At 41.2% G+C, this 26,676-nt stretch overlaps 1 protein-coding gene across 1 annotated transcript in view; it reads left to right on the forward strand.

Moving 5' to 3' along the window:
- The window catches only part of ANO6 (anoctamin 6), a 57,471-nt gene extending 45,058 nt beyond the window's left edge, over nucleotides 1-12,413 (forward strand). The window contains exons 15-20 of the mRNA XM_054399986.1: nucleotides 553-650; nucleotides 3,154-3,284; nucleotides 4,070-4,275; nucleotides 10,115-10,314; nucleotides 10,738-10,843; nucleotides 12,195-12,413. Coding sequence (XP_054255961.1) covers nucleotides 553-650; nucleotides 3,154-3,284; nucleotides 4,070-4,275; nucleotides 10,115-10,314; nucleotides 10,738-10,843; nucleotides 12,195-12,401 — 948 coding nt within the window. The 3' untranslated portion in view covers nucleotides 12,402-12,413. The remainder of the gene's footprint in view (nucleotides 1-552; nucleotides 651-3,153; nucleotides 3,285-4,069; nucleotides 4,276-10,114; nucleotides 10,315-10,737; nucleotides 10,844-12,194) is intronic.
- Nucleotides 12,414-26,676: the final 14,263 nt, after the last annotated feature.

Raw genomic sequence — 26,676 nt, forward strand, 5'->3', positions numbered from 1 at the left:
GAAGGGACCTCAAAAGATCATCTAGGCCAGAGCAGGATCACCTAGAGTAGGTCACACAGGAAAGCACCCAGGTGGGTTTTGATTATCTCCAAATGTTTAAAAGGTGGCTGCCTCCCAAGGCAATTGTCTCCTTAGTAACCCCTAGCCACGAGACCAGGTCAGCTTAGGAATGTATTGCACATACCTGAAAAAGCTTGTTTTCCTGTGGTCCAACAGTCTGTGAATTGGCACATGGGAAGGGAAGAACATCAGCAGAAGTATTGCTACTCTGCTGAGCAACCCTTGCCTGGTGACAGCACAGTACAGAGCTGCATGACTTCACCTGCCATTTTGCTCTTTCACAAGTGTCCTGTCAAGCTATCCTATGCAACCATACGTGGCCTGGGACTGGCTTTTGCATACTTTACTGGAAAGGCTTGCTGAAATAGTCTTCTTGTATTGCTTTAAAAAATGTGGTCATAATAAACCAGGAATGCATTATTTTAAATGCTTTGTCAAGGCCTGCAACGCTACCCAACTTCAAAAATTTTTTGTGTCTCTCCCACCCTTCAGTGTGATCCAGGTGGATGTCTCCTTGAACTCACAACCCAGCTTGCCATCATAGTAGGAGGGAAAGCACTCTGGAACAACATTCAAGAAATGCTTCTTCCGTAAGTTTAAACTATTTAGTAATCTGCTCTTTCATATTTGAAAGCTACTGCTTCTGTTTAATGTGTGCAGGCATTTGGTCACTAAATTTCATAGCTGCACATTGTATTCTGAAAGAATTAAACCAGTCTTTTAAGACAGTTTGGGTATTTTTGGACTGGTAGTCATATTTTACATTGATAGTGCCTGCACGTTCTCATTCAGTGGGGCAGATCTCTGGAAGGCCACGTTTCAATGCAAACAACAAGCAAAGTGCTAACCACGTAATTTAGATCAGGAAACTATCCAGGATGTAATTTAGATAAAGAAAATATACAGGACTCTGTTCCTTCTCCCCAGTTTGCACATATCCTCCTGAATGCCATCATCACCAGTCTGTATTGTGTTCCCTCTGGTTGTTGCTCTCACAAGCCTGTGGCCTGTGCTTCTTTGCTGCACAGTGACCACACTTCAAAGAATGTTGTAAATACTGGTTCTGCCAGACCCCAAAGCTCTGTGTAGGCTGCTGGCAGCAGGATGAACCTGCAGGCCCATCCCTCTTTTCACCGTCTTCTTTTATCTGGGAAAGGGTCTCTAGACTGGCCATGACTGCAGATGACACCTTCAGCTATAAACTTAGTCTCCCTTCTCTAGACAGGCAATATATTCATCTGATCAGAATTTTTAATTCACTTCCCAGGATGACTTTTAGGTGCTGAAATGCTGAATGTCACTTCTGGATCTGGTTCTTAACTGCTCTCTCATTCTGCATGTCTGCAAGTATAGGGAAAACCATTTTGCTTTTTTCTCTGTTGATAGACATTCACTCCAATCCCTCTTTTTTGAATATGGTTCTTTGCTGAAAATGGCTACAGCCAATTCATCAGTTTTCTTAAATTCCTAAGCAAGCCTTTAAGATGAGAAGATCAGCCACACCTCAATCCCTGGGAAACTAATCCCCGAGCAGCTAATCCTCGAAACCATTTACAGGCACATGAAGGACAAGAAATTCATTAGCAGTAGTCAGCATGGATTCACCATGGGGAAATCATGGTTGACCAACCTGCCAACCTTCTGTGATGAAATGACTGGCTCAGTAGATGAGGGGAGAGCAGTGGGTTCTGTCTGCCTGGTCTTCGGTAAGGCTGCTAACGCTCTCCTCCATAATGGTCTCATAGAGAAGCTATTGAATTGTGAGCCGGATGAGCAGACAGCAAGGTGGACTGAATGACTGAATGGCCAGGACCACGGGTGGTGATCAGTGGCATGAAATCTAGGTGGGGGCTAGTCACTAGTGGTATATGCCAGGGGTCACTAGTGTGTCCCATCCTGTTTAACATCTTCATTTGTTATCTGGATGATAACCCTTGGCAACTTTGCAGACAGCACCAAACTGCTAACTGAGAGGGTTGTGCTGTCATCCCACAGCAACCTTGGTAGGCTGCAGAAATCGGCTGACAAGAACCTCATGGAACTCCACAAGGGAAAGGTGCAAAGTCCTGCACCAGGAGAAGAACAACCCCATACACCATCGTGCACTAGGGACCACCCAGGCACAAAGTAGCTTGGTAGAAAAATTTGCACTTGAGCTAGCAACGTGCCTTTATGGTAAAAAAAGGCTGATGATATCTTCAGCTTCCCATATATTCAGCACTGGGGAGGCCACACCCAGAGTGCTGGGTCCACTGCTAGGTCTGTTAGTATAAAAGAGACATGATTATACTGAAGAAAGTCTAGCAAAGGGCCACAAGGATGATGAAGGGACTGGAGCACCTCACAGATGAGGAGATAATACCAGGACTGTTCAGCTTGGACAAGAGAAGGCCCTGGACAATCTCATCAATGTGTACAAATACCTGAAGGACAAGAATAAAAAAGAAAGAGACAGACCAAAGTCAGTAATTAATGTCCAGTGACAGGACCAGAGACAATGGGCACAAACTGAAACACAGGAGGTTCCCTCTGAACATAAGGAAACACCTTTTTACTATGAGAGGGACCAAGCACCAGCACAGGTTGCCCAGAGAGGTTGTGGAGTCTCAATCCTTTAAGATATTCAAAAGCCATTTGGACATGATCCTGGGCAACCAACTCTAAGTGGCTCCACCAGTGCAAGGAAATGTTGGATCATACGACCTCAAGAGGTGCCTTCCAACCTCAACCATTCTGTGACTCTGTGAATTTTGTCATCAGGAGTTAATCTGTCTAACCACAGGCCTACATTTAACTTGGTTCTTTTTTTACCTTGAATTCATGTAAAGTACAACAGAAGTATAAATCACTATGATTGTGCTATATTGCCCTTCTACACTTTTATTTATGGTGGTCAATAACTGCTTTCAGGGTAAGCTAACAGGAGCTTACATTCATGTTTGAAGTAAATTTTCTGTAATTCCAGAATAATTAAATCTGCCATTCAAAGCTATAAAAGCATAAACATCAATTTATTTCTTTTTTTTTTTCAATTTACTGACCTTTTTAGGTTATTTTACTAATGTTGCTGGTCTTTTTCTCCCTGGCTAATAGTTGGGTTAAGAATCTAATTGGAAGACACTGTGCAGCTCCTAGATCAGAAAAACTCGTTCCACGCTGGGAACACGACTACCACCTGCAGCCCATTGGAAAACTTGGACTGTTTTATGAGTACCTTGAGATGGGTAAGTAGCAGTTTAGTTCAGATTCACTACCACTGCTGGATAGAAACATGCTCTAACGAAAATCTTCATACAAACAATGTTTAACAAGTGCATAGACAGAGGAGACATGAACGCTTTCCAAGACAAGCTTTGATGAGCCATTACAGACAGTTTGCAAGCTTTTATTAAGCAGCTAAGCCTTAATCCAATTTACAACTAGGAAACAGCATGTGATTGTACAAGGAGGAGTACTGCTGCTTCCTGTCTTGTCCTCTGAGAAATACATCCAGAAGGCAGATCATTGCCATGTTCTCCTTTTGTTCAGCAGAGCCCTGTGTCAGATTACCTTACTGGGATTCTGCCATCACTGGGACTTATTAGTGGCCTCATGGGAACTGGCAAATCACCAGTTTGTTGCCACCATCCAGTCTGTCATAGAATTACCAGCATACATGTTGCAGCACCCTGACACCACTAAGATGATTATTAGTTCAGGCTTTCCAGCACAGCACTGAGTCAGGTAGTCATTAGACTTCCAGGTCTTCACGATGAAGACGTAAGAAAGAAACGGATGTTTAAATGCACAGCATAGTTCCTCTTGGTGTGTTGTGACTTGTAATATTTTCCTGTCCCCTTCACGTACAGTTTTTTTTCAGTAGTTGTGTTCTTCTCTTTTAATGCAGAAAATTCACTAGGAACTCAGCTACTCTTTCTTGTCCCTCTCTCCCACAGTTGGAGTATACGTGCTCTTACGTGCACATGTAAGTGGAAGCCTCATTAATGTATTTAACCTCTCCCTTTGACAGTTATACAATTTGGCTTTGTCACTCTGTTTGTGGCATCATTCCCCCTGGGTCCTCTCCTGGCTCTTATCAACAACATGTTGGAAATCCGCCTGGATGCGTGGAAGCTGACGACCCAGTTCAGGCGCATGGTTCCACAGAAGGCACAAGACATCGGTGCCTGGCAGCCCATTATGCAAGGCATAGCCATTCTGGCAGTGGTCACCAATGTGAGTATGGTGCCAGCAACTGCAAGAAGTAAAATGTCTTCACTGCTGGTGTTATATGCAAATGTGGGAATGCCTTGTAGGGCAATGTAGCACTTAAGCGATCCTAAATTAGTTACTAGCATCAGTTCCTTAAGACTTCTGCCCCTGTGAAGCAAGCTCTCAGTTAATTTCCAGGTGTTTTGGAAACTGTCTAAAATACTATACCTAAAGAAAATTAATTTAATTTACAGTTGTTAGAATCTTCAGAAAAATCTGTTACATGTGAACACTACAGCATGCCTTTCCTAAAATTATAGTGCATGCATAGTACAGAGATCTGTTTGGACAATATACAGATAAATGCATGATTTTTTTTTTGCGGGGGAAGAGGTTACAGCTTAACTAAATTATAAGTGATTGTTGTTTCTAATTGTTACAAATCTTACAGTCAATGCCTTCTTATCTGTATTTGGCTGTTAGCAATTTTGCACTCAAAAGAGTAACTCAGCTTCTTTCATGTGTACTTAAAAATACAAGTGCTCAAAATTGCAGCACTTTTTGAGATCAGAATGAATTTTCTGAGAATTTGCAAATTTATCTGGTTTTCAGTTGGATTTTAAATGCATTTTAAAATATTTTCTTTAAAATAGAAATTTTTTTCCTGATGTATATAATTAAATTCATACCTTCGAAATTCCCCTATCATTAATTCACCAAGATCTTACACAGAGGTTGCACTGTATGGAGGAAAAGAATTCATTAGATTTTACCACTGTCAGTTGTTTGATTACTTATTCTTTAACAGTAACTAATATCACAGAATCACAGAATGGCTCATGTTGAAAGGGTACCTTAGGGATCATCTGCTCCAACCTCCCTGCCATGGGAGGGAGGGAGGTTGGAGCAGGGATACCTCTCAACCAGATTTGTCTGCTCAAGGCCTCATCCAATCTGTCTTTCAAAAAATCTCATTGCTGACCTTTCTTAAAAGACCACTGGTTTCTTCTGCAGGGACAGAAACATCACAGACTGCCCACGGTTAATAGCCTTGTTCAACAAGAGTTCATCTTAGCTCAAGCTCTCACAGCAGGCTCTGCCTATGTAAAGAATGGTGGACTTTGGCTTAAAGGAGGGAGAGAGAACTCTCTACTGTAGATGCTGACCTCATAGATATGGATCTTATTTCAAGTAAAAGAACAATTCAGATTTAAATAAGGACAGGAACTTTTATTTCTCTATCTCAGGCATGCTCAATATAAGTACATGAACTTAGATTCCTGTATCTCAGGTATATGTGTCCCTGCATATTCCTCTCTCGTTTTTTCTCTCCACTTTAAGAAGTTCTTTTTTGCCTCTGGAAGGATGAGGCAGTTCTTGAAGAGCCAAGAGATGAGCTCCCATCACCTGACTTCCTATTGGGTTGTCATCTTGTCAGTAGCTTGTTTTCATTATTCAGGGTCTGGGGATGATAACACATAGAAATAGGAGTCCATGGTGGATTTCAGTGATTAGGAAAATTCTCTATGCCAGCCTTAGCTACTGGACATATTTTCAGGTATTTAAAGGTCTCTCAGAATGGCCATTATTCGTGTTTGGAACTTTATTTCGTGATACAGCAGTTCAACAGGGATGATAAACATAGCTGGGGTGTAGAGAGGAGAATTAGGAGGACATTAAGGCAAAGAATTAAGCACAGAGAAATGCTGGCAACAAAAGGGAACTTGAGGATGGAAAATTTATGGGAGAATCTGGAAGACAAACAGCAAGCTCAAGCACACACTCTGTTTTGCACTGCTCTGCTAGGGCAAGACAAACATAAATCCAGCTGTTACATAGGCATGTGAACATCCAGGTCTCACTAATAAATCTGGTGTTAAAATTAAAACACACAAACAAGCAAACACAATAATGTAGGTTAGGTAACACATGTTGAGATTGTTAAAAATGTCAGGTGGCACCAGAGATATTTTGGAGATCTTTTGGTTTAGTGCTTGTGTAAAAAATTGTTACTGGTTAACTCTCCTAGAAAACAAGGCAAATCCCAGCAAATTCACAGATGAGCCATAGCTTCAACTATCCTGTCTAGAAGTAGAGGCAACATTATTGGTGCATCAATATCCTCTTCTCAGCTATGCTGCTAGAAAACTTATAAAAGTCAAAAAGCTCGCTGTGCCCTGGCAGAAAAACAAATGTGTCATGCTATTGGATAAGCTAATCATTTTTTCTAGTCAATCCAGATGGATCTTATAATACCACTATGGAATAAAAAGTTGGCTATACATCTTCAGATTACTTTAAAATACTGTTACAAGTAGCTTAGTCATAGTCGTTACGATATTCAGGTCAGGCGTTAAAATGGCTTTAGTGACCTTACAATGACTCAGACATGTAGGCTTCTGTTAGGAATGTATTGATGCCCTGCTTTCTGAAGAAAAATGTCCCTGCAATAAATGTCTGTCACTACCCAGCCACAGCCTACCTGAAGCTAATCCTCCTTACATGCTACACCCCTCAAGGCATCACTAAAACCATGGAGTCCTTGATGTGCAAAAGTATATTTACAGCTTGGTTTTACTCTCTGTCCTTGACAGGCACTCAGTCCAAATGTTGATGTGACTCCTAACTGCAGGCATGTTTCTTTTAGAGTCACCCCTTTGGGAGGTCTCATGGGTTAGATACAATTAATGTCAGTGTGAATGCAGTGCATTTGCTGCTGACATCATTGGGGCTATTAGCATGCAAGGGGCACAGCACCACAGACTGTCATGTTAAAAAAGCCCTGCTGCAGGTATTGTAAGGACCTCAGAGAGATCCATATTTCTTGCTGATGAAGTGTGAACCATAAAACCATGTACTAAAGCAAATGCTAGAAGCTGTTTTCTTCCTTTAAGAACATTTTTTTCTTGTTTAACATCCAGGATCTAGTATAGACCATCAGTCTTTCCTTTTCCATCCCTGCTTTGATTTTTCTTTAGCACACCAAAGCTGTTACCTCTTTTCTATGTGACATGTTACAGCTGATTAGACTTGAGTAGTGTCTTCTCCTCCATGCATTACTTTTGTAACACCTGCTAGTAACTTGCAAGCTACTTTTGCAGAGAGCTAGCAATTTTGAGACTTACCAGTCAGGTACTGGGCTTGCTACTGCATCATACCAAAGCATCTGTTGCTGATTTGAAGACTCATTTTAATTAGTTATGGTATAAATAGAAAACTGTGCAATAAAGTTTGGGAAGTAGAGAATGCGCTATTTGTTTGCAGTTCTGCAGTGCAATACTCTGAAATGCAGCCCATAATCCAGGAGGAAACAATATTTTCCCTTTGAGAGGGTGGTGTAGGATTAGCTTTCATATTTCTGTCCTTGCAGCTCTCTGGAGCACATCTGGATATCATTTTGAGAAAGGGAGAAAAGAAAGACAGGATTCAGATTTAGGATGATGAGAGACCTGGGGCCTTGCAAAAAAAAAAAAAAAGAAAATCAGTTAGAGCAAATACTAAGTTGTATAAATATCATATTCCAGCATCTTTCTAAATAATACAAAGAATCAAAATCATTTGGTCCACAGGGAGAGGGGATGTTTTTACCTTACTGTTCAGATGCTATTAGTTAATTTATGGACTCACTGGATGAGGTAATGAACAGAAATAAATTTTATTTAACTAAAACTTTTTATGCTTGTACTTCAGTTAACAACAAAGTAATTTAGGTGTGAGGTTGTCTCCCTGCAACTGCAAGACATGGTAATATATATTTCTTGTCAGCCAAAACCACCTCCTCTGCACATAAATATAAACAGCACATAATTCTCACTTCATTTCATACTACTATATGATGCTTAAAAACAGTATTTAAAAGTGCATGTCAGCTACATTTGATTTAAAACAGAGTACAGCACCAAAAAAAAAAATCTTATCCTTGAAAATTTTAAATTAGTATCTTAGTCTTAGGAAGCCTCCCTTTTCTTTATCATCAGCCAAGTGAACTTCTCTCACCTGAATTCAGTTTTAACAATATTTTTGGGAAAACAAATATAGATCATGGATCACAGTCTCAAAAGTATTGTTCCTGCAACTTTTGTCTTGACTAGAGTTTAGCTTCTCAGGTATTTCAAAGTAAGCCACCTCAAGAAGTAAGACATTAGGAAGGTGTTCATCACTTGGCAGTGGTGCTACTTGAGGTGGGATGTGTCTTGTACCCTTTTCAACCCCCTGTCCTTTCCCTTCCCTGTCTTTTGTCCTTGTTCCTGTCTATTGCGTTGGGCTGGCACCAGCAGTTTGACAGACACAGGGTGAACCAGATCAGGGAATGGATCCGGCAGGGATTCCCAGCCAGATCGGTGCCATGATCCGATCTGTTGCACAGCTGCAGCAATGCCTGAGCCATCACAGGACATAAGTGAACTACTAGGGAGAGAAGCAGGAGGCACAGTGGCTGTGTAGGTTCCAACACTGCCACCACATCATTGTTTGGGGAACTGTAGAGCGGTATCACACTTTCTGCTTTCTCTCCTTCCTTTATTCTACAACTTACAGATACCTCCTCAGGCTGGGCTGTCTTGCTGAAATGCTGAGCAAAGAGACAATTTTTGCCCCATCTCATTAAATAAGGAAATACAGACTGCACAAATCACAGATGGGCTTGAAGGGGAACGAAATACAGATATTTACCAGCTCTCATGCTCTTCTGTTACCCATTTCTGCTTCACTTTGCTCCTTCCTCTGTCCCACACCTTTTTTCTGCCCTTTTGCCTCAGCTAAGCCTCGTGCCTCTGATCCCACTAGATCTCTGCTTTACATTTCTCCTTCATGTCTCTACCTTGGTTCTTTCCATCCATGTTGTCATGTGTTTTTTTTTTCCCTGCCCTGAGACAAAGGACTTCTCCTTCAGCTGTGGAGTGCAGCTTGTCACTTCTTCTTGGGTGCTAGGCACCAGAGACATCTATCATAATGCTTTGTCCAAGCACCTTTTTGCTAGACTCTCAGCTAAAGATCTTGCCAGTGGAAAGTCTTCCTCATAGGGAAGTAGCAGTGGCAGAGGAGGAGATTGGATTAAACATAGTTAGCCTCTTCTCCAGAATAGGATGTTTTGGGAAGCTCATGAATTTAGAAAAGACTTCCCACAACAAACCCACAGATCCAATTTCCTACCCAGTTTGTGACTGAGTAGGACAGGTACTCTCTTGGGAGTGAGATAAAAACAAATGGTCACGTCATATATAAAACAGCACTATGCAGCTGCTACTAAAAAAAATTATCTTGGCATCAAGAGCAATTTCCAAATGTACTGACATTGAAACTTATGAAGCAACAACTGCCAAGATGAATTTGGGCTGGCTAGCACCACAGAAAGAGTAGGAGGTTTCTAGGGCCAGAGGGAAAATATATAATTTAATTTCTTTACTCAAACTTCTGGGTCCCTGGTAAAATTTAGTTTTCTGTTACTGAAGGACTCTTCTGTTGTTTCCATGAGTTTCATCAGGCAGGATCTCATAAGGACATCTGATAGAAAGCATATTTGTTGAAGTTTACCTTAGAGTAAGGTGAGTTTGGCTACTGACCTCTACTGCATGCTCATGAGGAAAAACAAAAGTGTGTTATAGTATAACTTTTTAAAGGCATCCAGAAGAGCTTGCATAATTAAAAACCCTTACAGGGTGCACATGCCAGAAAGAGGTCGGTTTATGCCCATGAGTGACTACATGCTCATTTACAGAGGGAACCACTGGCTAAAAAAGCACATATTTTCTATTTTTAGCTCATACTGTCACTCTTGAGATACTATATATGGCAAAGTCATGCATATTAAGGCTTATTTCTTAAACACTGCTCTGCTTTTTTATCTTCTTTTTCTGAAACGCAGGCTATGATCATAGCTTTTACATCCGACATGATTCCTCGTCTGGTTTACTACTGGTCCTTTTCAGTCCCTCCTTATGGGAGTCATAGCAGCCACACCATGAAAGGGTACATAAACAGTACCCTTTCTGTCTTCAGTATATCAGACTTCAAGAATGCAAGCAAGCCGTTGTCCTCTTGGTTTGGGAACCAAACGACATGCAGGCGAGTGTCAAATAACCATTCTTTTCCAAGTCCAAAAAAAATATTATTTTTAATATCTAAATAATCTAATTTGATTATTTTTAATATCTAAGTCATCTAATTCGATTAACAATATTGAGTAACAAATGTTAAAACACAGTAAAATCCAGCATATTTTGAATGGCAGATCTGAGTGGCAGTAGTCTGTGTTGCTCAGAAGATTGTTACTTTAATTTTCTCATAATTGATAGTCTGTAAAAACAAAATAGACATATCAGCCAAATATAGCTTATTCTGCAGATACGATTTTGCCCATTACTGTCATTCCATGCAGCTGACTGTTCCTGGATGCATTAAGCAGGGACATGTCTTGCTCCATCCTCTGGCCACAGTGCCGTACTGCAGAGATGCCTAAGCCTAGATCCTGACTTGCATTGCTTTCAGATACCGAGATTTTCGCTACCCTCCTGGTCACCAGCACCAATATGAGCATAACATATACTACTGGCATGTCATGGCAGCCAAGCTGGCTTTCATAATCGTCATGGAGGTAAGTGTATGGTGTTTCAAGCATTACTTATTTAAACTTCTCTTCAGGCACAGCAGTCAGAGTTGGTGATATATGCAAGCACGGGCAAGAGCTTGGGAGATGTCTGGAGCTCTCAATATAGGAAGGATATGAAAGTGATGGAGCAGGTCCAGAGGAGGGCCAGGAAAATGATCAGAGGGTTAGAGCACCTCTGCTACAAGGACAGGCTGAGGGAGCTGGGGTTGTTCAGCCTGGGGAAGAGGGGGTTGTGAATAGTGGCTTTCCAGTACCTGAAGGGGGCTACAAGAAGGATGGAGAGAGACTTTACAAAGTGGTGATAGGATGAGGGGCAATGTCTTCAAACTGGAAAAGAGCAGATTTAGATTGGATGTTAGGAACAGGTTCATTACTTCGAGGGTGTACAGGTTGCCCAGGCAGGTGGTTGGGGCCCCATCCCTGGAGATATTCAAAGTGAGGCTTGACAGGGCTCTGGGCAGTCTGATCAAGTTGAGGATGTCCCTGCTTACTGCAAGGGGGGTTGGACTAGATGACTTTTAGAGGTCCCTTCCAACCTGGACCATTCTATGATTCTGTGATTCTATGTATGTTAAGTGAAGCACCATTAGAAAAAGAAGTCTCTGAAGTCATTGCATCAGCTGAGGATTGCCCCATGTTTGTTTCTGAAGAACTCTAAAATAATTTTTACTATCAGAAATAGAAGAGATAGCTATATCAAAACTATTTGTACATATATTTAGATGAAGTTTACATACAGCCTAGATAATACATGTGCACTAGCAGAGTGAAGTCTGTAAAGACAGTCATTGCAGGAGGTGAGTGTCTAGATGCACATCAAAAAGCATTTGTTCCTTCCTCTGCAGCTACATTCTGGGCTTATGAAAGATAAGAGTTGGTCCAAGATGAAGGACCAGAATATTTGGTATTATATAACTAGAAAATGTACTTAAGGCCTAATCCAGAGACTACTGAATTCATCAGAAACATGCAACTGGTTAGATCAGAGTTCTTGAAGCAGAGAAAACTTCATAGCCTCAAAGTAATCTGAACAAACCTACAACATATTAAACTGTAACCAATATTTCCATACAGCAGGGAATTGCTGGGTACCAGGGTTCCCCCAGAGAGGGCAGAAAAGTCCTTGCTACAATCAGGATTAGAAAATCAGAATTTCTTGTTTATCAGACAATTATTCTATCATTAGTCATGTCTGCTTTTTAAAATACTGTTCTGCTGTGATACATACAGTGTACAGAACCAGCTCAGAGTCTTAAGAGATAATGTGACATTTCATTTATAATAATAATAATAACGTTCAGCTTGAGTGACATTTTTTCATTTTCACCTTCCCCAGCATATCATATACTTTGTGAAGTTTATTATTTCATACCTGATTCCGGATGTATCACAAAAGACCAAGAGCAAGGTCAAACGAGAGAAGTATCTAACACAGAAACTCTTGCATGAGAATGATCTCAAAGTTGTGAAGAAAACCATGGGGGAGATAGCTGACAAAATTATCAAAGGAGTAGACATCACTTTCCGACATAAAGCTGAATAAGTACTTTTTTTACATGTGGAATAATAGTATTTAGCCAACTAATACCTCTCCAGGTATTGCCAATAGCTAATTTAACACTTCTGATTAATTGCCTTTACCAAACATTGTTTCTTGCCACTGTTACCTGCTCATTTACCTGTTTCCTTTGGAGAAATGAAACCACTGTGACTCAGATAAGAGTTATCAATTTTTTAACACCTGTAGTAGGACTTTTTTTTTTTTTTAACGTGAAGATAAAAAGTATTTATCATTTGAAGACAATGCAGGTGAATTCTCAAACACAGAGTGCTTTCCACTTCAGGCATCAGCTATTACATCTCTTGTTTGACTTGAATAAAACCTTAGAACAAGAATGATTTGTTGTAAGAATACCATCACGGCTTCTGAAGAAGTTGCTAATGCAAACTCCAACTATAAAATGAAGCAGAAAAGCCAAAACATGAAGGAAAGAGAAAGAAAATACAACTCAAGATCGTGTTGTTAAGCCATTGGAATTGACATAACAAGTGCTGTTGTGTGCTACAGTGAATTAGCTATGCATACTGAGACTTAAATGGATAACATGATATTTCAATTAATCATGGACTTGGATCACAAGAAGCAGCAGCACTGTAAGCATCCTGTTCATCAGTCTCTGTGTAAACAGGAGAATCGCCTTTGAAATCAATGCATACAAACTGACTTTACAGCGCTCTGAGTGAGTAGAAAACTTGGGCGTTTTATCATTCCCCAGTCAATGGAGTTTCATTAGTTTACTTGCCTGTTCTGCTCTGAATGACCATAGCCTTGAAGGTCTTCTACCTGTAACAGTAATGAGTGTTAAAAGTCTTCTCAAATACTAAATCAATATTCGTGGAGGGATGCCTTTTGCATTTCTCCCGCACCAGAGGCACCCTGCTCTTGATAGAAGAAGAATGTGCTGCACCTAACCTAACACAACATTGCCTGATAAAGTGAATCCTGACAAGATCATGAATTTGTTGAAACTGGATATTGGAATAAACCACTTAATGTGCCTTAACCATGGTATGAAGCTTTAAATAACTAGGAAGGTTGTTAAAGGTATGAATGCATGTGCTAGAGCCATCAGTCATATTCAAATTAGGCTGTAGATCTGCTTGGCTATTTTGGCTCCAGTTGCAAACTTGGAGTTAGGGAATTGCAGATTAAGAATGTATTGTAGAGCTCTGCTTTGTGTCTGCAGCAGTGATACTCCAGATTAACTTGCTTTCTCTTTTAACAGTTTTAGTGGACCCATTTCTACAATTTTGTGTTAAACAAAATTGTGTTAAAAAGCAGAACTGTGCCTGTTCTCTGTAAACCTGGTGATTACTATTGCAATTGTAATTTTGTACTATTCCTAACTGTAACAGATATGCAGATTTTTCTAGGCTGATTATTCATATAGCTTAGTGCAGAAACTAAGTAGCATTTATAGGATGTATTTTATCCCATTAGTAATCGGAAAGAATTCAATGTCTGAATTTTGTAGCAAAGCTTCCAAATCCTGACTACTGTGTACCTCGAGCCTATCCTTTGAAACAGCCACATTTAAACCAGAAGAGGGTAGCACGTGAGGGAAGGCCTTTTGGCAGCCAGCATACAAAAGCTTTCCCTCAGCAAGACTTTGCAGGAGTGCATGGAAAAATGTGAGAGAAAATCTTGGTTAATAAATTAAGGAAAGATGAAAGGAACAAACTCAGAGGCTTCAGGGAACTGCTTCCATTTCTGACACTGAAGGACTGAGTTTTACTTATTATAACGCCCAGAGAAATTTATACAGACACTATCTGAAGACAAAAGAAGCAGGACAGAAAAGCAGATAGATTGTAATGATAAATGGCAGCCAGCCAGCCAGAGCAGTGATGGAACCAGTGCTTCTTTGCACAGGGAATTCTACCCTTTCCCTTTTGTTTTTCATTTCTTTAGAATCATAAGTCTTTATTTTACCAGGAAGCAAATATAAATTAGGCAGATGAACAAACACTCAGCAGTTTCTAAACAGGACAGACTTTCATATCAAAATATATCCTTGAGATATTGGTTTGACCTTTTCCCTAGATCTCAGGACAGTTAGGGCTGGAAAGGGCCACTGGAGGTTGTCTGGTCCACCTAGAGAAGGCTACCCAGGACCATGTCCAGACAGGTTTCTAATATCTCCAAGAGTGGAGACTTCACAGCCTCCCTGGGCAACCTGTGCAAGTGCTCAGTCATCTTCACAGTGAAAAAGTGTTTCTTGATCTTCAGAGGGAACCTCTGAAGTTTCAGTTTGTGGGCTTTGCCTCTGGTCCTGCCACTGCATAGTGTGCCCAACTTCTATTTAACCGAATTTTTGTCCAAAAAAATCTCCTACTTCATGGAACAATTTTAGTGAAGTATTCAGGACTTCCCTGTGCAAAACATTTTTATTTAGAAAAGTCAGTCACCTCCTTTCAAATTTGGAACTTTGGAGCTTTCAACTGGCCCTTGCCCATCTGAAGCTGTGTTCACAGCTGAGAGATAACAGTTTCATACTCCCATCAATGATCACAGCCCAGTGTGCCTTATATATTCAGGTGTTGAAGGTCTGAGACAGAAGGAGGTATCGGGGGGGAAGGGGGTCTGGGGGGGTGGGGAGGGTAAGAAAAGAAAAAAGAAAAACAAACAAAATTAATTAACTGGACCGTTTTGTGTAATTATTTTGTCTTATGGAAGCTTTTGTTGCTCTTTTTTGAGATGTAAAGGGACTAGGAAACAAAGGGCTTGAGTGCCTTACCTAAGGTCACACTGTGAGCAGTGGCAGAGCTTGAGGCTGATTCTCAGAAGTGCCTCTTCTTCTGCCCCTTGTTTGGTTCCTGTGGCCTCTGTGTTGCACCTTTATACATCAGTTGGTAGTATTTCCTGAAGGAGAGACATTGAATTTATGTTCCTGTCTTTAAAATAATTTAAAAACCATGTCACATCAGCAAAACATGTATATCCACAGCAGTCAGCTTTGAGTATGCTTCTACATTACCATTTCTTTTGTTCAGATGAAGAGTGTGCTTTTGAAACTAGTTTCCCTCTTGTCCCCACTTTCTGGGCAGTGTTTTCCACCACAGACTACGCTCTGGACAAATGGACTGGATTTCCCTTGTTTAAACTGAACTGGAAGGCAGAGTTCAGATATGCACTTAATGGTCTCTGACAGGCACTTAATACAGAGAACCAAAACCAGAATCAGACTGAAGAGAGCAGTGAGTACTGCATGAGCATCACCTACTCAAACTGACTTTTTGCTCAAGTGATTTGTTTCTCAAGTGCCACACTCATTACTAATGTAGCTGCAACATTTAATTTCAGAAGACGTTATAGGAGGGATTCAGTTTAGTCTGCCATATGCACAGTATTATTCACAGCACAGTTCTGAGGAAAATCAGCAGAGTGCCTAATAATTACATTTTAATAGTTTGATTCAAGCTGTGTAATTTCTGTGGCCTCTACCTCTGACAACTGAAATGTGCTCTGTGGAGGCATCAGAACAATGTGCTGTGGGGGCAGTTGCCAATATATGAGTATTTGTAGCTTTCTATTTTTTTAGGGTAGGTCACTTTAATTATACTTTAAGATCTGCTTGAAGGGAAAAATAACATTCAACTGTTTTGTTTGGTTGTTTTTTTTACACTTGATATGTAGGCCAGACTCATCTGTTGAAGTCAGGGTGAATTTGGACCAGTGACTGTTGAACTGCCTTAACAAGAACCATAAATTACAGACCATCACCACTGTTTTAGACTGTGTGTATTGATAAAATTCAAATTGTAAGAATGTATTTTTAAAATTTTTTTCTAAGAATGTTTGCTATTAGTTTCTGAATATTAAGAATTCTTTATATTTATTGCCATTAAATAAATTCTATTTTAAAGGTCAATATGGCTGATGTTGATTAGCATTCTTTGCTTTTCCATGAATAATACTGCTGCTGCCAAACACCACATTTAGATTCTTACAATGTCATCCCTGTCTAATTTCCATATTCCTCCTCTTTTTCAATCTTTTTCCATTAAACTGTTAAGAGTACAGAAATTTATCTCCTATTTTTTTCTGCATCCTCTGGATGGAAGTCATTGCTTTCAACACCAAGTCAATGACAAGGGCCATTATGTTCTCATACAAATAAACAGTTTAGGTCTTTATACCCTTTTGCTTCTGTCATTATAAACCCTGTGTTATGTTTCAGAGTCATCATTTATTTCCTCATGTGGATCTTGTCTGCAATGCTCACACCTCCAGGCAGTCCACTCTCTCCCTGCCATCCATCCATCCAACTAGCCATCAATTCTATTCTGCTTTTGCTCTGACTCTTCCTTTCTACACTGAGGAAATCTTTCTAAGACTAAGGAAGATTAGAGAGTACTTTTAAACAGAGACCTCCTTTGGATTGAGGCATGTCGTTTTTATTTCCCAAGATCTGCTTTCAGCAACTTTATGATAGTTGTGGAAGCTAAGGTACCACCATGTTTTGTGCCGACTAAGGACTGTGTGTCATATAGATGTCAGTACCCAAGCTGTTCTACTGCTCTTGCATTGATTTGGCAGATTGAGAAAAAAATAAACTCTGTGATGAAACATAGTGAGGGTATTGTCCTACAAACAATATGAGATAGTATCATCAAAGGCCAAATCTACATGAGGACAGTGTTTTAAAAATGACTGATACATTCAAAGAACAGGCTTTAGTATGTTTCTGCTTAAAACACAAATGTCCAAGTTAGCATGCTACTCTGGTGGTGCCTGCTTAGTTTTAGCTCTTTCTCTCACAGAGTGGATGATTTCCACTTATTTTGCATAGACGAAAGCAAGCTGTGCTCTGCTCCACCTCGTCACTGTGCTCCACCTGCACATCACCAGAGATATCAGCAAAGGTATCAGCAATTCACACAAGTCTGGACTTTTATCTGGTATGACCACCTGTCGTAGTTTAATGAGTAGACAGATTGCTCCATTGCGCTGGCAAAAGAATAACGCTCACGCAATGGGCTGGAGAGTTATGGAAAGTTTAAATGGAAAGGCTATTCACAAGCTACAATGCTACAGTTTTACATAGTGGTGAGCATAGCAAAGCTTATAAAATACAAATAATTCCATAATCTGGTTTCAACACGGAAGCTTAGTAAGCCGAAGCTTATTAAGCCAAATCTTTACACAAAACCTCCACCAAATCAGAGCAAACCCCCTGTGCTCTTCCTTCCCCCACCTGGGGTTTACCATAAGCCCCAGTGCTCTCTTACCCACCCCTGCTCCCCAAACTGCTACACTGGTTCAGGCTGGCCCAGCCTGAGCTGCCCCTCCTTGTTTCTCTCTCCCAAGGCCCATCAGGGCTGCACTACACCCCCTCATGCCTAGTCATGCGCAGTAAAAATACCAGGAGATAAGAGAGGTGCCTCCCACAAGAGAAGAGAAGGCAGAAAGAGGAAAAATAACTTTGCAGCCAGCTTTATAAGGATGCAGGACTTACGGGAAGAAACACAAAGATCCCACTTTTCGGGTCCACCTCCTGGACACTCTGTACCTTCTGGAGGTTTGCTCTTTGTGGTTCTCAGGTGCACCCACATCCTCAAACTAGCACACCACCTCTCGTTTCCAGCCTACTAAATAAGTTGTGCTTCCTACAGAAGGGAGCAGCACTGGTGGCTGCAAGCTTTATTTTTATTTGCGTTTCTATGGACCTCAATCATAGATCAGTAACAGGTACAAAAACCACTAAGATATGGATGTAGCTAGTCATGAAAAACCTCCACATGGCTTGGGGCAATACTTTCCTCGTAAGAAAATAATGTATCTTAATAACCCGATTGTAGTAACAAATTCTTTCCAGGAACATTGAAGGAAGTTCATTTGCAACCAGGAAGTTGCATAACAAGAGGTTGCATCAAAACAAGAGCCCTTTAAAGTTGTTTTCCATATTTTTTCTGCATTCTCCAATACAACTATCCTATAAAAGCAATGTCAATCACTGGGATTAAATTTACAGTTTATCAGTCAGCAACAATGCAAAGAATTCATGAATTAGAATGAATTGATCGATTCCCTGGTTATTCCAGGAAGTCCTAGCACAGGGTATGGTAGTGCACATGTAAGCAAATATCCACTGTCCATTTTCAAGCACAGACACACATTCACATGCTGATGAGTGTTCTGCCAACTATAAAGAATGTAACTCCTGGCCTGGCTCACACTGCAAAATGCTCTTGTTGAATAAAGAAAACAAGTTTTCCATCTGATTGTATCAAGATCTGTTATTCTCTATACACACGTAGGTTAGAGTAATTTCCTAAATGGTGAAAAGAAGTAAAAAAAAAGAAGAAGAAGAAAAAGCACACAGCACAGAGCAAGGATAAAAACCAGCTGTGTTCCATGGTGCAGTGAGCACAGGCTAGGACACCAAAAAGCCACCTCTAGCATATGAGGAGAGAGTTTACAGGGGAAAAAAAGAAACCTCAGATGCTTAGAGTGTGCAAAACAATGGAAATTACAGCCAACCCTGACAGCATTAACATAATATTGGGGATTTTTTTTTTAACATATTCGTGTTGCATCCATGTAACCCCCGCGTAATTTCTCCACTTCTAGGAGGACGTCACAAGTAGCTAAATTAACTGTGCTGGGAGCCACAGCCACCTGCAGCTATCACCTTACCTCCTCACTCTCTGGGATCCCTTTTGGTCTCCTGTTACAGCTATATTGTCCTCATTCATACAGTCATTTTCTAAACTGGTCTAGCTGTTCAGAGCAAGGGCATGGCAGGACCTTTTCTTTCTAGAGCTTGGCAAGCCACTGGAAATAGTGACCAATACCCACAGCCTGGCATTGGGCATTGAATATCCATCTCCTCCTCCAAGGGTTGACAGTGCTTGGTGTTTGTCACACTCTTGGGTTTTACAGCTGTTTGGCAGCAGCCTGGCTACCAACAGCTGAGACAGAAGTTAAGGTTACTTGTCCTGTGAAAATGTTTTGGTGGCCATGCCAGCATAAGCAGGCAGGGGATCTGCCTCCTTTCAGCCACTCTCAGCTACCTCTGGCCAACCCCACTGTGCAGCTTTGTGCTGAGCAGGAGAGCATGGCAGCATGCATGGCTGTGCTGGCATGGGCAACTGTGCAGGCATGAGTGGTTGAGAGCACATGGGTGGTCATACTGGCATGGGTGGCTGTGGTAACACTGGTGATAGCCAGACCAGCAGAGGATGGTGCAGCATGAGAAGTGGGATCAAGGCAGTGGGAGAGGCATCTTGTCAGAGAGGCAGCCGCTGGCCCAAGAAATCCACAAAAATGCAACCAATGTGCCTCTCGTCCCATGTTTGTTTTAATGAGTGAAAAACCAACAGATTTGCCTGGTTTCCTGAGCTGGTGACCCAGCTGAACAGTCAGAGCTGTGCCTTTAAGAGTCACCTGCACAACTGAAACAGGCAGGGTTGATCTTGGCACCTGGTCTGAATCTCCCTATTCAGAGGTAGCTATTGTACCTTGAGCTCAGGCTCCACCTAAAGCCAACTGAATTTTTCAAGTTCAGACATGCCTTCTGGGCTCTCATAACTTTAAACACATAGAAGACAGCCAAAAACTGGCCAAGTCAGTCCCTTCACCATTGTCTTAAATGCAGTTTAGCAAAGAATACAGCATTGTTTCTGAAACTGACAAAATGTCACCCGGTCTCTGAAAATCCCAGGGCAACCAGGGAGTTTTGTGACAGCAGTCTGAAGAAGCCTGTCATGAAGCTGGGAGCAGAGGTGACACCAGATAGGGGTACTTGCAGGAGGTTTCTGTCAGACGCAGAGTTCACAGGGCAAGGGTGACAGCAGCCCCATCCCCAGCCAGGCAGTCCTCAAGTTACAGCACCCACAGCTATGCAAAAGCAAGAGCTGAAAAATTCTTGCCATATCTTCTGTTAATTAGTAACTGCTTAGATCCGGGAAGGGCAAAATCTGCTCTGCCTCTCATGTAGTACTGGACTTCCAGATTAACAATAGCTTATGGACCTGTTACAGCTCACAGCAGTTCTCTTTTAAAGAGATGATAAAGTAACTTTTTTTTCTTTAGAATAGGTATATATGATAAGCACATTGGATATTATATCATTGTTTTCACACACTACTACAAATAAAAGAAAAAGGCTGCATTAGTGCTCTCCGTAACTTAAAACTTTTAGTGCAAGGCATAAATATTTAAAAAAAAATATCTGAACTGATTTTCTTTGCTTGCCAGCCTGCTCCCATATTTTTTTTACCCAGTGATCTATAAGGGGGAAAAAAAAGTCACCATCCCCCAAGAGCAGCCATTACCAAATTCTTTCTCATCTTGCAGCTAAAGTAATGACATCTTATTGACAGCACAGCAGAACAAACAATGTCTTATTGAAAGCTCCAGTGCTGGAGGATTTGGGCTGTCCTCAGGACTTGAGAGCAAGTAATGAAAACAGGTTTTGCTACAAAATCAAAGACAATGACTGCTCTAGTCCCAGGCACACAGTAGGTGTGCATAGCTCACTGAGCTATCACCCACTCTACAAACTCAATCAAGTGTAGAGATCTTACTACGGGAAGGATGCCCAAAGTAGCAAGCAGTTAAGGGATCATCTACAGTGCCTGTGGGAACAGTGATGGAACTTTTTCATATGGATGGGCTTGGAAATACAGGTTTATGTATGTCTTACAACCCAGTTTAGCCTTACTAGAGTCTAAAGTAAGTTATTTGCTAATTTCAGTACCTCATCATATTAATTGGATCAGCCACAGACATTTTTGACAAGCAAATATGAGTTGGTGATTTGGGTTTTGTTTTTCATGCCTGCACATGATCTTATTAAAGTAATTAATGCACCTTTGTTCTTTAGATAGATTCTCCTTTTTTTGTATGCTCCTCTCACCGTTCTATTAGTAAGAGGAGAGTGCAGCAAACCAGGCGTCAGAGTTAGGTCCATGGTATGCATACGGCTTTGTACAGATGAAAAATTAGACAGAAAAAGTAACTGCCTCTCAAACTCATCCAGGCAAAGGGGAAACAGAACTGCAACCCCCAGTTTCAACTAATCTAAGCCATTTCTGTCATAGTTCAACCACTTCCTCTGTACCCAAGCAACCTTTCCTGCACATTCTCTGCTATCACTTGTGTTCATTCAACATCTTGAGGAAGCAGTTCAAGATGCAGAACTGGGAGAGGTCCAACTAAAATGATACAAATAGTGACTATTTTTCTGTCATTTTGAACCAGCTCCTTGCAGGGACAGATGGACACAATTATTAATGCATGGAAAGAGGGGGGCATTGTGTCATGGCACAGTGGGCTGGGACAGCAGGATCTGCTTGGATTGCTTTAAACTTTCATGGACCCATGTCCTGGCTAGGGAGGAGGAAAAGGCAGCTTACTGGGTCTACCAGATCTCTACTAACAGAATATTCCTTACTCCCTTTCTCCATAAACCTTCACTGTGTACTTCCACACAGCATTCCCAGGCCCTTTGTGAAGCTGACTCAACTGACCAGCCTGGTGGAAAGTTATTCTCATTTTAACTATTCATTTTTTTTTCTAGATCAGCAAGTCAAAGTGGCTAGTTAAAAATCCATGCAGCAGCAGTGAAACGGGTAAGGGAGCACACCACCAGAAGCTGAGGGATCAGACCTGCCCTTTCAGGGGCAAGAAAGTATTAGATCAACAGAGCCATCCTCAGTTGATGACCTCAGCACTAGATAACCCACAGCTCTCAGCTCCATAACATCACAGAAAAGTAACTTGGTTGGCAAATGCTTTTTTCTCCTTGCCTTTATTTGTATGAATATTAAGCCAATGCATCACATTTGTACAGCACATATATAATAGACTGTGACAGAACATGAGCATACATTAATAAAGCACTTGATTTATCCATATTAAATTTAAAAGATCTTAGATTAGATACAATTTTAATCTTTGCTTACTCAACAATAAATATTAAACCATGTCTGTGCTAGAACATGAGTGAGCAGCAAGTGGTGTCTTAACTTGTGAGTACACATCTTCAAAACGCAGAGCTGAGACCAGAAAGAAAATGAAAGAGGGGGTGGTGAATTCAAACATCTTGAGGAAGCTGAACGACCATGAAGACTTGGCCAAAAGGAGGATGGAGGACCTGGAAAGGCTTGCTCCCAGATGTGACTTCACAAATTGATGCTTACAACACTGGCAAACAGCTGGCTTCAGAAGACCACTTCCATTTTCCAGATAACCCTCTTCAATTAAAGTGAAATTCTCAGGAAGAGAAAAAAAAAAAAAACTCATTAAATACTTAAATAGACTTTTTGAACAGAGAAAGGAATTCTTACACTAACCAGTCACGACTCTTCCAGTATCCTGTTCTCCTCCCATATCACAGAAACATTCAGGTAGAAAAAGACCCCCAGGATCACCAAGCCCAACCTATAACCCTACTCTACAAGGTTCACCCCTAAACCATATCCCCAAGCACCACATCCAGATGACCTTTAAACACTTCCTGGGTTGGCGACACAACCACCTCCCTGGGCAGCACATTCCAATGCCTGACCACTCTTTCTGTGAAAATTTTTTTCCTAATGTCCAGTCTAAACCTACCCAGTCACAGCTTGAGGCCATTCCCTCTTGTTTTATCACTAATTACCTGAGAGAAGAGACCAGCACCAGCCTCTCTACAACATCCAGTCAGGTAGTTGTAGAAAGCCATGAGGTCTTCCCTCAGCCTCCTCTTTTCCAAACTAAACAGCCCCAGCTCCTACAGTTGCTCCTCATAAGATTTATTCTCCAAGCCCTTCACCAGCTTCATTGCCCTCCTCTGCACTCACTCCAGCACCTCCACCACCATATTTGCTAGTGTAGCTCCCACATGAGTGTCAATGGCTCTGTACAACACCCACCTTGGAGATCATTCCTGATGGAACAAGTAGGAGACAAGCTGTGGATTCAGACAGTCAAGACCAAAGAGACAATCTTCAGTGTGGTGGACAATACGTTCTCCAACATCCCCCTTCTTCAATCAGAAATAAGATATAAGTACACCTCAGCCTTCACTCTGAGGGAGACTGCTTTTCCCTCATCCAGATTCAGGATTGCCCGATTTGTGCACATCTAACATTTTGATTCATCTTGCTTTTATAAAAAGTAGATACCAATTCTCTCACTTGCACATCCCAGGACGAGCCAGATTTGGGAAAAAATGCTTTTCGCTGTTGCTTGTGGCTTTCACCTGGTCTTGCAAAAAAAAAAAAAAAAAAAATAGGACTGCCTATGCTTACACTTTGTAGCTTACAGTCAGAATGGCATCTGGCCAGTTCTTCACCTTTGCCTCACACAGTTGAGCCCTGTCAGGCACCAGCACATTTAAGTCCAACATCTGGCCCCACTGTCAGCCTCAGACATAAGCCTGAATGCTTAACATTTGTTACCTCATTATCCTTTTTTGCTTTATCTTTCTACTGTGACAGGAGTTTCATCTCTTTAAACATAAACATCTTCTGTCTTTAAATACCAAAAGCCTCATCTGGCCTATCTGTAATTAAGCTGTTAGTAGAGTAGCTTACTTTCATTTCACAAATAAGTATCATAGCTTAACAAATTCAAAAATCCCACAAATTAATGTGTCACTCTTTGCATCGATTTCATTTATTCCTGTTGTCTGGCCTTAAATGGGATTATGACTTGAAAGGTCAGAGTATCCTGTAGATAAAATTTTTGATTGTTCAGCACTGGAAGAGTTAGAAAATTGTAACCACATAGCCTAAAAAAGTAATTTACTACTTCATCATTCAGTTCATAGGCTCCTTAAGTCTAATGATTTATCCTCACTTCTAATATGTGAATAGAAACATTACATCTGACTGCAGAAGTCTAATCAAATCTTTTCAACAGTTCTAATTGCAGGAACTTAAGGTACATCACAGCTATTCTTCATGCAGACAAACAGCTTTCCAAAGAGGAACTCTCATATTTGATATAGCAGAGTATAATGAATCCCTCCCCTTCCCCATCTCCTTTTTCTCCATCAAAACCACTGGAGTTGTTTACAGTCTACATTTCCAAAGCATCTTCCCTATCCATTGTACATTTCCATGAAGGACAAAGTTCTCAAAAAATCTCTGGAAATACACCTTGCAGAAAGATCAGAAGAGTCATCTTTGGTCTATTTTCCTTTTTGGATGTGACAGACACAAAGGGTCAGGGGATGTACTGACTTACAAGCCACTAAGGAGCATCTTTGTTTGGTCATGGTGAAACTGGATGTTGGCATGGATTTTTATTTTAATGAAATAAAAACTGCAGAGAAGATAACCACAATTATTGGTGAGCTTCAGATTTATTGAAGATAAAATTAAATATAAAATACATACATTTCTAAAACAATTGTGAGTAAATGCAATAGAGGACACCAATGATCTGGTGAACAGTCCCATGTCTTGCCCTTCTCTAGAAGGCTCCATAAATAAGGTGACACACAAATATGAGGCCAAAGACCTATCCCTCCCCTTTTTATTGTAAAAGTCGTGTTATCAAAAGTCTTAAGGTAATGGTTAAGAAGACAAACTGTACCTCTAGGCTGATACTCATCTTGGTACATCAGCAAACCCAGGTGCCCCACCAGCTGCCTTCCCAAGCAAGGGACATTGCTGGGGTCAGGACATTCCTCCAGTCTGGCTGATGGCACCACCACTTAAAAGCACAATGAGAAAAATGAGCAGTGAGGGCAAAGGGAAAGGCAAGCCACAGGGCCAAATTTCACCTACATCAGCATGATAATTACATTTCTTCACAGAACATTGTCCTTAACAGAGGTTGTTCTTAGCCTGATCCTTAATAAAGGGGATAATAGCTCATGAGAATAACAGTCACAGGAGATATTTCTAGTTAGCTTTTGTTCTTGTACTTGGCCAGTTTATGTGCAGCCTAAGGGTATAAATAGAGAGACTATAGAGGGGATTAACAGACTTTCTTTCCAGCAGGGCTCCTGTGCCAGAGATGACTCTATCAGCACTGTTTCCCCTGAAAGGTTTGTTTCACACAGAAACAAGCACAAAGACACCAAACTCTTTACCGAGGCCCCATTTTTTCCTCTGAAGAGAGGGAGGCTTCAATTTCAGATTTAAATACTTTGGAATTTATCCTTCCACCTGGGACAACCCAACCAGATTTTCCACCTTCTATTTGCAGTCTACTGTGAAAGACAAGATTTCTATGACAATTTTCCACCTCTATAGGCTTCACATCATGTACTTTCTAACTACATGATTTTAACACTGAATATTATTTGATTAACAGGGTGTTGGTGATGGCTGTGGCCTTTCACTTTCCTGTGCTAAAGACATGGCATATAAAACATTTCTAATGTAGTGTCACTTCAATGGAATGTCATAGATGATGGGGAAAATAGGGATTTAAAAGCTAAGCCTCACCCTCGCAAGTCTTAGGACTCTGGATTATAGACATCTATACCTGAGCAAGCCACCCTGGGATCCCTTTTTAATTAACAAAGGAAAACTATAATTTTTCAGGTGTGATCCTTCTGATCCATTTTGATTGACATTGGGGTGTGGTGAATCACCTGGAGGTAAATGGGAACTGGCTCAGTTATCTGCAGGTGGCCTCCGGGCAAGGTAATATTTACACTTCTGGTCTTTATCACACATGCACAACTTAACTGAGAGCTGGGGTCCTAGTAAATTTTCTCTTTTTTTTTTTTCTTAAAACTTTCACACCAGCACAAACATAACAGAGAACATGGAAAGGCACAGCAGAAAGTGCATCGACTTCCCATGGAGCAAACAGCTGGATCACATCCACCACCAGAGAGAAGAATCACAGAATTGTCAGGGTTCGAAGGGACCTCAAGGATCATCCAGTTCCAACTCCCCTGCCCTGGGCAGGGACACTACACACTAGATCAGGTTGCCCAGAGCCACATCCAGCCTGGCCTTAAAACCTTCCAGGGATGAGGCTCCCACCACCTCTTTGGGCAATCCGTTCCAGTGTCTCACCACCCTTATGGTGAAGAACTTCCTTATGTCTAATCTAAATCTATCCTCCTCCAGGTTGGATCCATTCCCCCTAGTCCTATCATCACCTGACATCCTAAAAAGTCCCGTGCCAGCTTCCTTGTAGGCCCCCTTCAGATGCTGAAAGGCCACAATAAGGTCTCCTTGGAGCCTCCTCTTCTCCAAACTGAACAACCCCAACTCTCTCAGCCTGTCCTCATAGGAGATGAGCTCCAGCCCTCCAGAAGCAGGACCTCATTCTGCACTAGGCACTTCTTAGGATCCAC

This window comes from Indicator indicator, chromosome 3 (genome assembly GCF_027791375.1).
Source record: "Indicator indicator isolate 239-I01 chromosome 3, UM_Iind_1.1, whole genome shotgun sequence".
Lineage (NCBI taxonomy): Eukaryota > Metazoa > Chordata > Aves > Piciformes > Indicatoridae > Indicator > Indicator indicator.